The following is a 14,218-nucleotide window of genomic DNA, read 5'->3' as shown; positions in this document are numbered from 1 at the left end:
TTAAACAAATCTGTTTATGTGCTTTTTTTAAATGATATAACACAGAATAATAACCAACATCAATATTGAGGGAGGGTAATTAGCCTACATTTGAATTGATAGGGGGCAGTAAAGGACCTGGATAATGGATAGGGGGGCGCTGGCCCAAAAAAGGTTGAGAACCACTGCTTTAGACTCTTAGTTTTGTTTTTGTCTCATTTTTATTTGTGCTACAAACTACGCTGCAGAACATTTGAACATATTGTACAGTTAGCAGTCAGCTTAATGTAACTTGGAATATTCTCATTTGCTAACATCACTTATGTTTTGACAGATGTTTTTGGCTGCTATGTATGCTGTATGTATGATTATTCATCATTTTTATGTTCACGTGTTCCTATACGTCATACGTTTTGGCAGGCATCCAGTTTTATGTCCTCAGATAAAACAGAAAGAAAATAAAGTGGTGACTGATGTACATACACTTGAGTGTCCATGTGCATTTTAATGTTTTATTAATACAGTTAAGTGAACTCAAGGAGCTCATTCACAGTCTCAGAGATATGGTTCATGTAAGGAATTCCATTTTCTGTTAGGTCAGTCCTGTAGAGGAGAAACTTGTCACTCTATCAGCGGGACTCTTGTTACTGTTATAAATTATGTACTATAGCTGTAACATTCACAAGTGTACCTCTATTTGATATTTGTCCTTTTCAGCTGCAGTCGTTGAGCGCTGCTAATAAAAGTAACCTCGCTCAAAACATCACTGTCACTGTCAGTAATAAGCAATGTACATATCAATCTTCATATGTTTCTTCTGGAGTTAGGCTTAGAAAAATCCATATTGCATTTTTTTATTGACAGGGACAACATGTACTCTTCAAAGCAGGGTCAGACTAAGATAAATGTGTAGTGTGGCGTGAGGATGGGAGGGGGACACAGAAGAGGAGAGAAAAGTGAGAGATAAGGAGGGAGAAAATGTGAGCGCAAAGTAGTGAGTGAAAGTAAAAAGAGGAAAAGTCTGAAAAGGAGTCAAACAGAGAGAAAACAAGTATGCGAGGAAGTTATTTTTAAACAGAGGCACATCAAATAGTTGCTGCTGAAATGAATGACATTGCTTAGGTTAACGGAAGACGCGCAGCATTCATCTGATCTGCCTCTCAACTTATACTGAGCCATGCTGGCAGCTAAAACAGAAGGTAGAGAAGAGGTCAGTGGTGTCATCCTGAACAACAATCCTACTCTGTTTGACAGAGAAAACACAAACTCTCAAACATTTGACCAATACATGCAAACTGCCTCCTGACATTTGTCCAAAATAGCCCTTTATGGGGCTGTGGGGCTGAGTCAGATTGACTTGGCTTAGTCAAATGCCACTGGGGATATGTCTGTTTGTCTGCATTGATGTTTTCACACAAACACCTGACAGACAGGTCGGACATGTTCATTGGACTGTGCACTGCCAACAGTCAACCTTAGGCAATATTGGGGTGACTGCAGTTTGGACGTAACCTTGAAAAGCCTTAGGGAAGGGGCCATTTGTTCAAAATTAACCAGAGGGAGGGTGAGGGGTAAATTGTTTGTTTTGCTTTTGTCCGTGATTCTCCCTCGAGTCCGCAGATAACAAGAGATTTATGTAATTTTTGCTTTGGAGAATGATGCAGCCCCCCGAATCGGCCTTAACCTTTAATGCATTTTAGGCAATTCTAGGTTACATGCATGGTTGTGAAGTAATGTCTTAAATCTTCCTGATACTCCTCAACTTGCCCAAGATTAAAGGGAGCAGTCACATTAGGCAAGACCATCCATCACATAGATTAATATTTTTAGAAGAATTTTTAAACAATGACCCGGGTCTGCTTGTTGCCAGTTATTAGAATCCTTGACAGTGAAAGCTGCTTAAATACGCACACACACACACACACACACACTGACTGGCACAGATGAATGCACATAGCTGTCCAGCCATTTGACTAGCTGTCACCAAGCTTAAAGTAGCCAATGAAGCAAGCAAGAAATACCTGTCACGTCCCACATATTGTCAGCATAAGCCGATGAGAGGTACATTGACTGACATCCTAAGCAGGATATGAAATGTACAAGTAGGCCAAAGCGTACAAAGCAACCCTTTGCAGAGAAGTGGGGACACATATTCACAGTTATGAATATGCAAATAGTTGGGGACACGCACCAACAGACATCAGCGAGAGCATGTTAACACACACATAAGAATGCTCGTGCACTGGATCTATTAGCCTTTGAACACTCAGTGACCATTGCATTTGCATACTCAACACCCCTGCTTCCTGTGATGCACAGACACTGGCTCCTATCTGTCAAATATAATACATGGATCCAGCGTTATGTTGCCTATGACTGTGTGTGTGGGCTATCTGCCTGCCCAGATAACAAATTACACTGTAGGTGGAACATGTTACAGCTGTCACCTCAGTCTCTACAGCCAGGTACGTTCAGGTTTGTGTCAGGGCACTGAGGGACGTGCACGACCAGTGCTCGAAGTGGTCCGGCACTCACTGATACGCAGTAATGGCACTTCTACATTTTACTTTTTGGTGTACTGTGATTTTATCTTGTGCATTGGCACTTCTCACAAGCTGTCTATCTGGTGCATAGCTGTAGGTGAAGGCTTCCTTTTTAGCTGGATAATTCAGTGACTTGCAGTCAATGAATACTGTTTCAAACGTGACTACACAACCAATAAAGATATAAAAATTCTTGTTTCTTGATTCTTGTTTACCAAACGATGATGATAGGTCAGAGTTTTTGAGTGGCAGTGCATTTTGCAAATGCCAGATTGTGAGCAGCTCGTCCTCTTTCACTCAGTATACAGCCCGCGCATTGCGCAGAAGCTTACTTTTTGCCAGCTAGCTGCTTTTAATGTATGTTAAGATAAAAACCATTGCGAAACATAGCAGTTTGCTTAAGTTTGTCACAGAAAGACATCGGAGGAAGGGACTACTACTGCACCAGGTTTCTCCTCTCCAAGTAACAACACATACATGGCTGCTAATTCAGCTCTTTCCCCGTCAGCAGCAGCAACAAGCTGTGCTGTTGAAAGACTCTGTTTAACTGTCAGTTGGATAAAAACTGGCATCAGGGCATCGCTGATGACATACAGACTGAACTCTTTCTCCCTGCTCTCCTTTAAAAGAGAACTGACTGAAGCTTTGGACTATAATGAAATAATTTGAGTGTTCAACACCAATAAGCCCCGTCGTCTCCTGCTGTAATCATCAAAAGTAAGCTAATTTACAATTTTGGACTGCAGCAGCCTATTGCCTCTTTCAATATTATTTTTTATTGGGTATAGTTTTTATTGGGTGTACAATTGGATTTTATGCTGATGTTGCTGGGCCTGCCATCTGTGTATGTGTGTATGTGTGTGTGTGCATGTGTGTGGTTTATGTGGCTGCCGTGCAAGGCTATGTTCAGGTGTCATTTTTAACGTTACTGAGCATGTTGGTGCCGGTGTACCTCTATCCATATGCTTGATTAATGATGCTGTTGCATCTGTCAGCTGTGTGTGTGTGTGTGTGTGTGTATGTGTGTGTGAATATGTGACCGCCGTGCCGGGCTACACAGTACTGTTAATGTTTGTCTTGGTGCCTCTGATGATGTATAAGGCTTGTATGATTAAACTGTGGTGCTTTCAGGCAAGTATAGCTGTACTGGCCTATTTTGGTTAACATATACATTTCAGAACCTAATAGTAGTCTATGATAGGTCTTGGACGGGTTAGGCCCACCTGATTTTCTCTGTGCCCACCCACACTGTGATTTCTGCCTACACTGCTGGCCTGTACTCTTTTCTGCCCTTTCCATATCAGGTTCTTTGGGCGATTCATAATGTCCCTAAATAACCTGCATTATCCAGCGGGCACTATATGATGCTCACCAGTTCCCAACTGCTTGCTTTTCTCTGTCAGCACACACTAAAGCTAGTGCACATAGTCAATTATTTTTTACTCTTATAATTGAAATGTTTGTCCCCTTGATGAAATAAATTTATGTTGTGAACATCAGTAATATCTCCTAGTATCTTTTGTTCACTGTAGAAGTTCAGAATATAACACTGATGATTTGCTGATACTGGCAGATACACACGCCAAAATGTGAATAATGGGAGTACTGGCACTTGCTTTGTTTCCACTTCAAGCACTGTGCACGACTCACAACACAATAAGAGCAAAGGGGCAGCAGCTGACTGATAACACACCGTACTGTCTGGGTTCAGCATTCAGTGTGTGTATTTGCTATGTATGTGTGTGTATGTATGTCTGTTTGTCTTTCAGCAGGAAGGCATAAACAAGTTAGTCAGCTGATGACTAAATCATGACAGATGCATTAATGAAGCCCCACCGGCCCTCAGTGTTCACCCATTGACATTCACAGATAGGGCAGCTGTGTTGTGTGTGTGTGTGTATGTGTGTGTGTTGTGTAACATCAAATGAAACCTCTTTAATTGCTACAATATAGACTACGCATAGCAGGCGGGAGAGCAACAGTGATTACATCTCTTGTAAAGTGGACGGCAGGGTGAAAGCAGTGGGATGGTGTATGATGTGTGTTAGGTGGGGAAGGGAGGGGGGCGTTGGGGAGGAAGTGGAGAGGAGGATGCTTGGAGAGCTGGAGATAGGGTAGGGAGGACGGGTGGGTGAATGAACGGGCGGCATCTTAGCAAAATACAAGCAGTGGCTCCCCATCTGCTGCGATCATTAACATTAAGAGCGTCCCTAATTCAAGCTAATTGCTGGCGACGAGGAAGTAAACAAGCCGCATAGAGTTTGTGAAGATGAGCTGAAGATGAACAAAGAGGGGGGAGAAGCATTTCCAGGGTGCGTGTGAAGTGAATACTTAACTGGGTTTTCTGTTTTTCGCAATGAACTTGTGGCTGACAGTGTGCAAGCTGGCACAGTACAGTAATATGGCAACAGTTGGATATGGTGCTTAAAGGTCCAATCAAGAATTTGTATCCCCATGTAAATTTCACACATTTCCCATATTGTGTGGTTTATTAATTAAAGTGAGACTGTGCAACATTTGCTGAACAGCAGTCACTGTGGCCACAAGTAGCGATTACAAAATATTGGCACATTGAATTTCCTTTAATTTCCAAAGATTCTATTCTGTAAACTGGTTAAAGCTGCACTAATAAATATTTTTTTATATTACCAAATTAAATGGCTGTATCATGTGAATGAGCAGTGACAAACCAACAGAGAATTATCATCTGACTAAACCCACTGTATGCTACCTGTTTAGCGCCAAACGATAGAAAGACAAAGTCAGAGACTAACATTGTGGAGCAACTGGCAGCCAAAGAGTTATTTTCCAAGAAGACCAAAACAGAGATAAAAGGAGAGTGAATATTGGATTTACATACATTGGGTTGCCAGACACACAACTTCAAATGAATGCTAATGTTGCTCCATGTCTGCAGGATGTGTACAGTAAATAAGTGTTTCCTAACTTGTTTGCCATATCAACTTTACAGCTTGTTCTGCTGCTCCCTAGTGGCCAAATCAATCAATCAAATCAATTAATACTGCTTTGTTTAAAGACATTTACATCATTAGGTGACCTTACTGTGAGTGAGTGAAATGGGACCACAAGCAGGAAACAACAAATATGTCTCCTGGTGAGGTAAAGTGTATTTACTCCTTGTTTTACATTTGTGATAAAAGCAGTGACATCTACCTGCCACATGCTAAAATATAGTTTAACAGCTAGCACACAAACAGAATAGTGACAAAGTAAGCAATCTGACTTAGAATAGCAATATCCATCTAACGTTTGCTAATGTTAGCTAACATTAGCCACCATAAGCTACTGGTCATACCAGACCAAGTTAGCTTGCAGTAGAAAAACACCCTGAGCGTATTGTAGGGCTGCAATGATTAGTCAATTAATCGATTAGTTGATCGAACTGAAAATGAATTGCCAACTCTTTTGATAATTGATTAATTGTTTTGAATCATGTTCAATGCCTAAAAATTCTCTCATTGACGCTTCTTATATGTGAATACTTTCCAGTGTCTTTAGTCCACTATGATCGTAGACTGAATATTTTTGGGTTGTGGACTATTTGTCAGGACAAAACAAGACATTTGAAGCTACACCTTGGGCTTTGGGAAACAGTGATCAACATTTTTCACCAGTTTATAACATTTTATAGACCAAACAACTAATTGATTACTATTATTTATTATAAGTTACTATTAAGTTACTTATGCAATTCTAACTAACTGCACTTTTTACACTGTCAAATATGAAACTGTTTGAGAGTAAAACAAACAAAAACAAATAAGTCAAACTGTAGCCAAGAAACAGTGATTTAAAACAGGCTCTCATACTATGTAAAATGCTGTATATATACCCAGATCAGAATTTTAAGGGGAACTAGTCCTCAACAATATTTCATTATATTGTGCAATGATTCAGCTTGTTAAAATGGTCACTAAACAGTCATGTTTGGTGAACAAAACTGTTAAATCATTTCTGTTTAATTTGCAGTTTGTATTTACATCGCAATTGATTTTTTATGCAAATGCTTCATTTATAGCTCATAGTCATGTTGTTTTCAGTGCCCCTGTTGCAGTAGGTGTAGACACATTTTGCACACACCGACTAGTTTGTGAGTGTTTGTGTAACCTGGGGGGCTAAACGAGAGCCTGAACTCACCGTGGTGGTTTTGACTCGGCCTCCGGGCTGTGTACAGGTCCAGCCAGATTTATTGACTAACAGGTCACAGCCTTCGTCCTCCAAACACGGCACCATCTCACACCACTGCTTTTTCCGAACAATACCAGCTGCAGACAAGATGGAGAGAGAGAAAAGGCACCATTAGAAAGGTGAGAGAAAATAGGAGGAATAAACAGATGAAGAGAAATGATAGAGAGAGGTGGATGCAGAGATGTAACGATTAAAATAGAGAGAGTGGGTTGAGGGATGATAGATGGAGTAAGACAGATATGGGCAGAGATTTAACACGATGGAAAAATGATGGAAAAGGGGGGATATGAAAAAATATATGTTGAAATACATATAAATGGAGTGAAAAAGATGGAGGAAAAGATGGAGAGATGCAGAGGGGTGGACTGGAAGAGAGATGACATGCAGGTAGATGAAGAGCAATGAAGTGAAGAGACAATTGTGAGATATGAAAGCAGGGGATGACAGTGAGAGATGAGGGAAAGATGGAGGGAATCAGACAGATGGAGAGAGATGGCGAAAGCTGTGATCAGTCAGGTAAATAAATTCAAACATCACAAATGATATTTAGCAGGTTTACAGCCCTTCTTGCATTCTGCAACATTTCAAACAGGATAAAATATTCTGTAAGCCGTGTACTCAAGCTTCTACCACCAGGGACAATAAATACTCTGCGACACTCAGCGCTGTCTTCAAGATTTTGTCATAACAACATGTTGTAATTTGTACTTTTTTGAGTTATAACCTTGTCTCAACTTGGTCTGTTTTATTCAGTTCAAGACTTCAGTTCATAAGATTTTCCAGAAAAACCCCAGGCTTGAGCATATTACATCCACTTGTTCTGTAGCTCTTCCATTATAGACTGAACCATAATGATAACAATGATAAATATAGTGACAATGAAATCTGACAGATAAAGAAAGAAATGCTGTAGTTAGTCAATATATTCCTTAACCTCCACTGACTGTTGAGGTTTTAGTGGATAATCTGTACATCTTTTTCTTTTTATGCATGTGTCCCCACATTTTGTCCCTAAAGGAGTCATTACCACTGCCCCACGTTTTTGTTCTCAATGCCAACCTCCACTGTTGGCACAGGGAGGAAGCACACTGCCACAAGAGCTGCTTCTTTTCAACTAGGGTTTATGCACTGAGCTTTACTCTCTCCTCATAGATTCTTGCCCCACTGAAGAAAAGTTCAGACCAATCAGAAGGACTTTCTACTGCAAGCACAATTACATTATTCCTCTCTGCCAAACCATGGATGCTACAAGTTGTAATTGCTAGAGCACAAGCAAAATTGATTTGCTCTTTAGAATTGTTGAGTTAGTGTAAAATAATGAGACTAGATATAAGCCCTTGCTTTTAGATTCTGCAGGACGTGATACCAAAACCTGACATTTTGTCGGTTTAAGTGCTATATCTGAAATTTGCTCTCCAAAATATCCTGTTATCTCCAGCTATCTACAGGAATCATCACCACCAAACAAAATGAGTCAAGACATGGAGGGAATGTCAGCTTTTTTCATCTTTGTTTCTTGTCTCATCTTTTGTTTTTGTTTTCTTTTTTTTTTTACCATGTAAAATTGCGTAGGGGTTAAGTGCCTTGCCCAAAGAGCATTGATGATTAATGAGCTTGGAGCCTTTTTCTATGTGTTTCTTATTCATTTCCTCTGTGCAGATTTAAACAGTTCCAGTAACAACCACTAGCCCCCAAACCAGTGATTCCCAATTAGGGGTAGGCTAGTCATACCCTAGAGGGTACTTCTGTAGTTGCCAGGGGCTTTGTGGAAAGATTGTGGAGTAGCTCAGTCAATTAATTAAAAATGTCAATGAATAAAAAAAATATAGATACATATCCACATATTTGTGTTTAAGAGGCATATTAACACAAAGAGGATTGTAAATTGAATAAAGGTTGATCTTTCGTATAGTATATCTTTAGTATTTAATATATTAGGAGATGCCTCCCAACAACATAAAACAAACAACACAAAATATGTGTTAAAGTACATCACAATTTTGGCGTGAAACACTACAATGCATGAACACAGAAACACATAAAATTATATCCAATACAATCATAAAATATTTCAACCAAAACTATCTTAGGACTCCTTAAACAATCCAGTAGATGTCTAGATCCCAAATAAGTGAAATAAAACAAATAGGACTAATCTAAAACAATGAATCAATGCAACTAACACATATCGATTTTAAAATACCCCAAAACAGTGGCAGCCAGATGAGAGAGCAGACAGATTGTGCTGCAATGATCTGAATTCACAAAGAGAAACCAAATTTTGCCATTTAAGATCAAGTTGCAGAAGGTTGCAGGCAGAGGGTGCAGAATACATAAAAGCTCTTTTACCTAATTTAATGTGGACTTCATGAAAAGTAGTTATCACATTAGCAGAGGAGTTGAAATAGAAAGCTACAAGTAATGGATAAATGGTTAAAACCTCAGCTTCACTCCAAGTGGTATTAGAGCAAATGCAAACTTGACCAAACCTCTAGATGATCGTGAACAACTTATAGTCCAACTAAGGTATCAGCAATAGTTTCAACATCCTCCATTACATGAGCAGTCAACCAGTTATGAAAATTCATACATAATATATGCAGTTACCTGTTTTCCATGAGAGGCAATGAGGCAGAATGAGTCATCAAGGAGCACATGCAGAAAAACATCCAAGGCTCACAAATTTACATTAAACCTCTGGCTTTTGAAATAGTGCTGCTGTGATTAATAGCACAGCAGTATTAGACTACATACTGTAATAACGGAAAAAAAGGTGTGACTGAAAATATAAAAACAATCTTCTAGCCATGACATTAGAGGTACCCTGTGGAGTTTTCATCGTAAACAAACATTATTCTTGTAAACAAATATTATTTTGCCCTGAAAAAACTCAACCGGGTTTGTGTCTGGGGAAAAAAAAGGACAAAAAGAAAAAGTTTAATTTAAGGGTCATTATGTACGTGGTGTAATGAGGTGCTTTTTGGTGTAATAAGAAACCCCTCTAAAGATAAGGTGTCTAATCACAGCCGCTTGTGTCTCGGGTAGGCTCACAATCTTCATAAATCACACACTGCATTAAAAAAAGGATTTAGGAATAAAAACTAACACATGCACCTGAATATGTAAATTAGCAAGACAGAAGAGATGAACTGAGATAGAGGAAGAGAGGGTGAAGACAAAGTAGAGGATAAGGATATCTTGATAACATTCTTGACCATTACAGAATATGGGCAAGATAAAGAAAGAAGTACACACATATTTATGCTCATATTCATATGCATTTATGGATGAAAAATAGGATTCTTTAATGGATAACAGTGAGACCCAGAATGATTTATAGGGCATACATACATCATATTCTTTCGCCATGGCATTCATGGCATGCTAGCTCTCTCATAAAACATGTGGGAATTGTGCTCAGTTCCATATCTATAAATTTGCTCTAAGGGCACCTTCAGCTGCTGTCATAACCTTGCATGTAGATCATCAGCAAGAACTGTACCTAATGCTAATATCTGTTCACCATAAACAATATCTATGTACGTATCAATCAATCCATGAAATATGTATACCTTCTCAAGCACTACATGGCTAAATAATGAGGGAACTAGGAACAATGTGTCAGCACAGTAAACAGTGTAAAGCATTATTATTGTTGAGTGCATTTTGCTGACACACTATCGAGGTTGAATTACTTGGTCCTAACATCATTAGTCTAAAGGCTAGCTGCACACAAACAATCTAAAACATGTGTGACTTTAATATTCTCACTTCAGGGACAAAGTTACATGTGGGGAACAATGCAATTTGAAATAGCTCAAAAATCTGAAAAATATGAGGTGTTATCAGCAATGAATTTTTCTATTAGATCAGCCCTGCAACACAAGCAGCACTACGCTAAGCATGCATGATCCCATTCCACTGCCAGTTCCTGACAGATGCATTTCCAAAACTTACCGCTCTAGACGTGATGCTATTTACCTATTAAGCCAATCCAGAGATAGAGGATGCTACTCAAATCTCCTCTGAATATCCATTGCTATCCAGGAATTAGGGATGCACCAATTTAGCGGTCTTGGCTTAAAAACTGACTTTATTAGGCAGATTGGGTACATAATATTGTCTTATTTATCCCAATGAGTTCAATGCTGTGAGGTAACATCATACCAATTTAAAATTTGACAAATAGCAAGAAATGGTATCTGATCAGAGCTCAGCTTTGGTAGATACCCTGAGTTTAAGTATCAGGAGAGAAAATGTCGGATCAGTGCATCCCTACCAGAAACACTAAACACCTGTCTGACCTGAATGTCAGTCTGGTACTTTCAATTACAGAGTTCCTTATGACCCCACATTGAGTTTGCATCCCTAACACCTTCTCTAACTGGCTTGTCTCTACAGGTGTTCCTCAGGGATGCGTTTTAGCTACTCTTCTGTTCTGAACATACAGTGCACAAATGATGTGCAGTGTAACCTTTTTATGTACATTGACTATATTGTCCTAATTGGCAGCATGATGCAACCACTCAACCATAACCACTACGGTCAGGGCATTGACAGCCTTGCAACCAAAAGGTCATAAGGTGCTATTGTATGGCAAGAAGACAAAATGAGAGTTGATAGTATATGTTCAACATATACAATGGATATAAAGAGGCAAGAAGCAGAGCTAAGCGGACTAAACATGACCTTACCTCATCATTTTATGATATGAAAACATCACAGCCAAGAAAAACAACCACTTTTAACGCGGCTAGCAAAATTAGTAGTCATACAACCAAACAACAACCACAATAAGTAATTTTTTGGGAGATCCCATCCATCCTCTCAATTAACATTAAACTGTTGCCTTCAAGTGTCTTAAGTGTCTCTTAAGAACTCCACCCAACACACAGACACACTATGACTCCTCTAGTCCTTGCCTTTTTGCCTTTTAAAGAACTATTTTATCTTTTAAAAATGTGGTCACATATTTATTTATTATTTGTATTGTGTCTTTTGTTTTGATGTGATGTGTGAAGTATGCCAATGCCAAAGACAAATTTCCATTTTATGTAAATCTAAAGGACAAGAAAGCGTTCTGAATCTGCATCCACAACCATGCAGCACTACCTTGGCAGCCGTTGAGTGTAGTGTAAGGGCAAGGATGTATAACAGGGTTGTAAATGGAAAAGGGAAGCAAGAAGGCAGATGAGAAAATTAGAGGACATATTGAAAACACACCATTCACAGAGGTGAATGGAAAATACTTGTCAGATGTAACAGTCCTAATAGAGGTCTAGCAGTGTTCTTGAGAAATCTTTTTTTTTCTTTCTTTTTTGAATTTAATCCATTATTGTGATTTTATCTAATGAATGTTGTCAGCAAGGTCACTAGCGGGTTTTGTTTCACTTCTGAATTACCATCCAGTGAGGTGACCCTCAGCTGATGAAGATGTATAGCGCTGTCTGGTAAATAATAGTAATGAGGGAATGAATGTTGTTACATGCGTGTAAAAGTGTTGTTCTCTGCATGTGTGTTACAGATGTCATTTTAGACAATGAGAACTATAAAACAGCTCCATCTGTGACAACTCCTGCCTCAGTTTTTAACTGAATAACAAAGTTATCAAAGATGTGTCACATAAATGATGTAATATTCAATAATGGAACCACAGAGACATCTGAAGTTGAAAGAACTGATTTTCAGGTGACTAAAGGATTATTCATGGAGATTTGTGCTACTGACATCTTAAAGTTATAACAATTACCACAAGAACGAATCAATACTTTATATTAGTAATGACCATGCAATTACCCTACGCTCTATGAAGTGTCTTAGCATTTTTCAGCTCATTGTTTTGGTTTTTCGGCCCACAACTTTACTATTTACTGATTGAATCTCACTGTTCTCTTCAGCACTGCTTTCCAGATGTGGCAGGCAGTTGCAAACAGCAAATAAGCTCTAATAAACTCTACTATTTCAACAAGTTGATAGTTTGTCTCTGTTGTGTTTACAGCTTGTTGCGCTTCTCTTCTGTGACCAAATAATCAGTTAAAGAAAATATTCCAACTCTTGTAATCTGTTATTAAAGGTATTACAACCACTCTAGCTTGATTAGGTGATTGTTAAGCTTAACACTTGATTTGGATGATTTTGAAAGGAATACTCAAATGAAAACTGTCATTGTCAGCATGGATGCAATATTTACAAAGGATTCCATATGTGACCCAGTTTCACAATGAAATATCAAAATCCAAAGAAGCTTCTCAGACTATTCCTGCAACATAATCCCCTTATCCACCCATCAGTTTACTTATATATAACACTCACTAAATGACATCTAACTGCTCTAGTGACAAATAGCAGCTGCATACAGTATATAACCATATTTTGGCAAAGTGTGTGGGACCTTAAAATTCAACCATAACCCCAAAATTCAGAATTGGACACTCTTTGCAACAGTGTGAAAGTATCTTATTATATTTGCTTCACAGATAATAACATTCCAATCTGTTGCAAGTCTACAATATCTGTACAAACCTAATAAATTAACTTCGATTTTCAACATTTAAAAAAAAATAAATGATACATTTGTTTATACCGCATTGCATTTTATTGCCAGATAGTGTGACTGAAAATACTGCAGCTTGTATGTTGAATTGCCACCTTACAAACTAAAATGAAGTGTGGAATTATTTATTTATTTTATTTTATTTGCAACTCATCCAATCACTGTGATTTATCATACAAATGATCAGAAACCATTAAGACACAGCCCTTATCTGTTGGATGCGCATCACTAACTAAACTCATCTCCCAGGAACATCTTCTCTGATAGTGACACTATCTGTTACCATTGGACCATATAACTGCTGTGCTGATGTGAGGGCAGTGGCTTATGTTGAAATTTATAAGATTCAAGGGTGATACGAAATAAAAACATCCCCTAAACACATCCATGCACCCGCACAAGCATGCAAGCGGTCAGGCACAAACACACCAGTGAACACAGGCAGGCTTGGACAGAAAAATACACATACACGAGTTTGATGCTATGTATGTGTAAGGGACAGTTTCATCAGTAGGAGATAAGGAGTAGAGAGGGAGAGAACATTATTACACCCTCCATGGGACACTTATCTTCCCACCAAATGGTAGATCACACTAATGTCAACAGCCAGCATCTTGGCCTAATAAATTCTGTCTAATGCCATGCCAAGCCTGAGATGGCAGGAGAAAGATGAGCTGTGCGTGTGTGTGTGTGTGTTTGAGAGAGAGAGGGCGCACGAGGAAGGAAGGGAAGCAAGACAGATAGTACGAAAGCAAGAAAGACAGAAAGCGGACCTAAAGACAGATCAGATATGGTATAATAAATGCAGTGCAGCACTCTCCAAGAGATGGTGCTAAGATAAGAAGATGTGCTACGATAATTACAAACTGTACAGATCAGATATGGCAAGAGCAGGTAGCAGAATCAGCAATGTGTCAGGGGTTGGTGATCTTGG

At 39.0% G+C, this 14,218-nt stretch overlaps 1 protein-coding gene across 1 annotated transcript in view; it reads right to left on the bottom strand.

The window, feature by feature from the left end:
- The window catches only part of LOC121890692 (chemokine-like protein TAFA-5), a 99,283-nt gene that overhangs the window by 12,196 nt on the left and 72,869 nt on the right, over positions 1 to 14,218 (bottom strand). Inside the window, exon 3 of the mRNA XM_042403176.1 lies at positions 6,681 to 6,808. Coding sequence (XP_042259110.1) covers positions 6,681 to 6,808 — 128 coding nt within the window. The remainder of the gene's footprint in view (positions 1 to 6,680; positions 6,809 to 14,218) is intronic.

This window comes from Thunnus maccoyii, chromosome 23 (assembly GCF_910596095.1).
Source record: "Thunnus maccoyii chromosome 23, fThuMac1.1, whole genome shotgun sequence".
In the NCBI taxonomy this organism is placed as follows: Eukaryota; Metazoa; Chordata; class Actinopteri; order Scombriformes; family Scombridae; genus Thunnus; species Thunnus maccoyii.
This window is presented reverse-complemented; position numbering and strand designations above follow the sequence as displayed.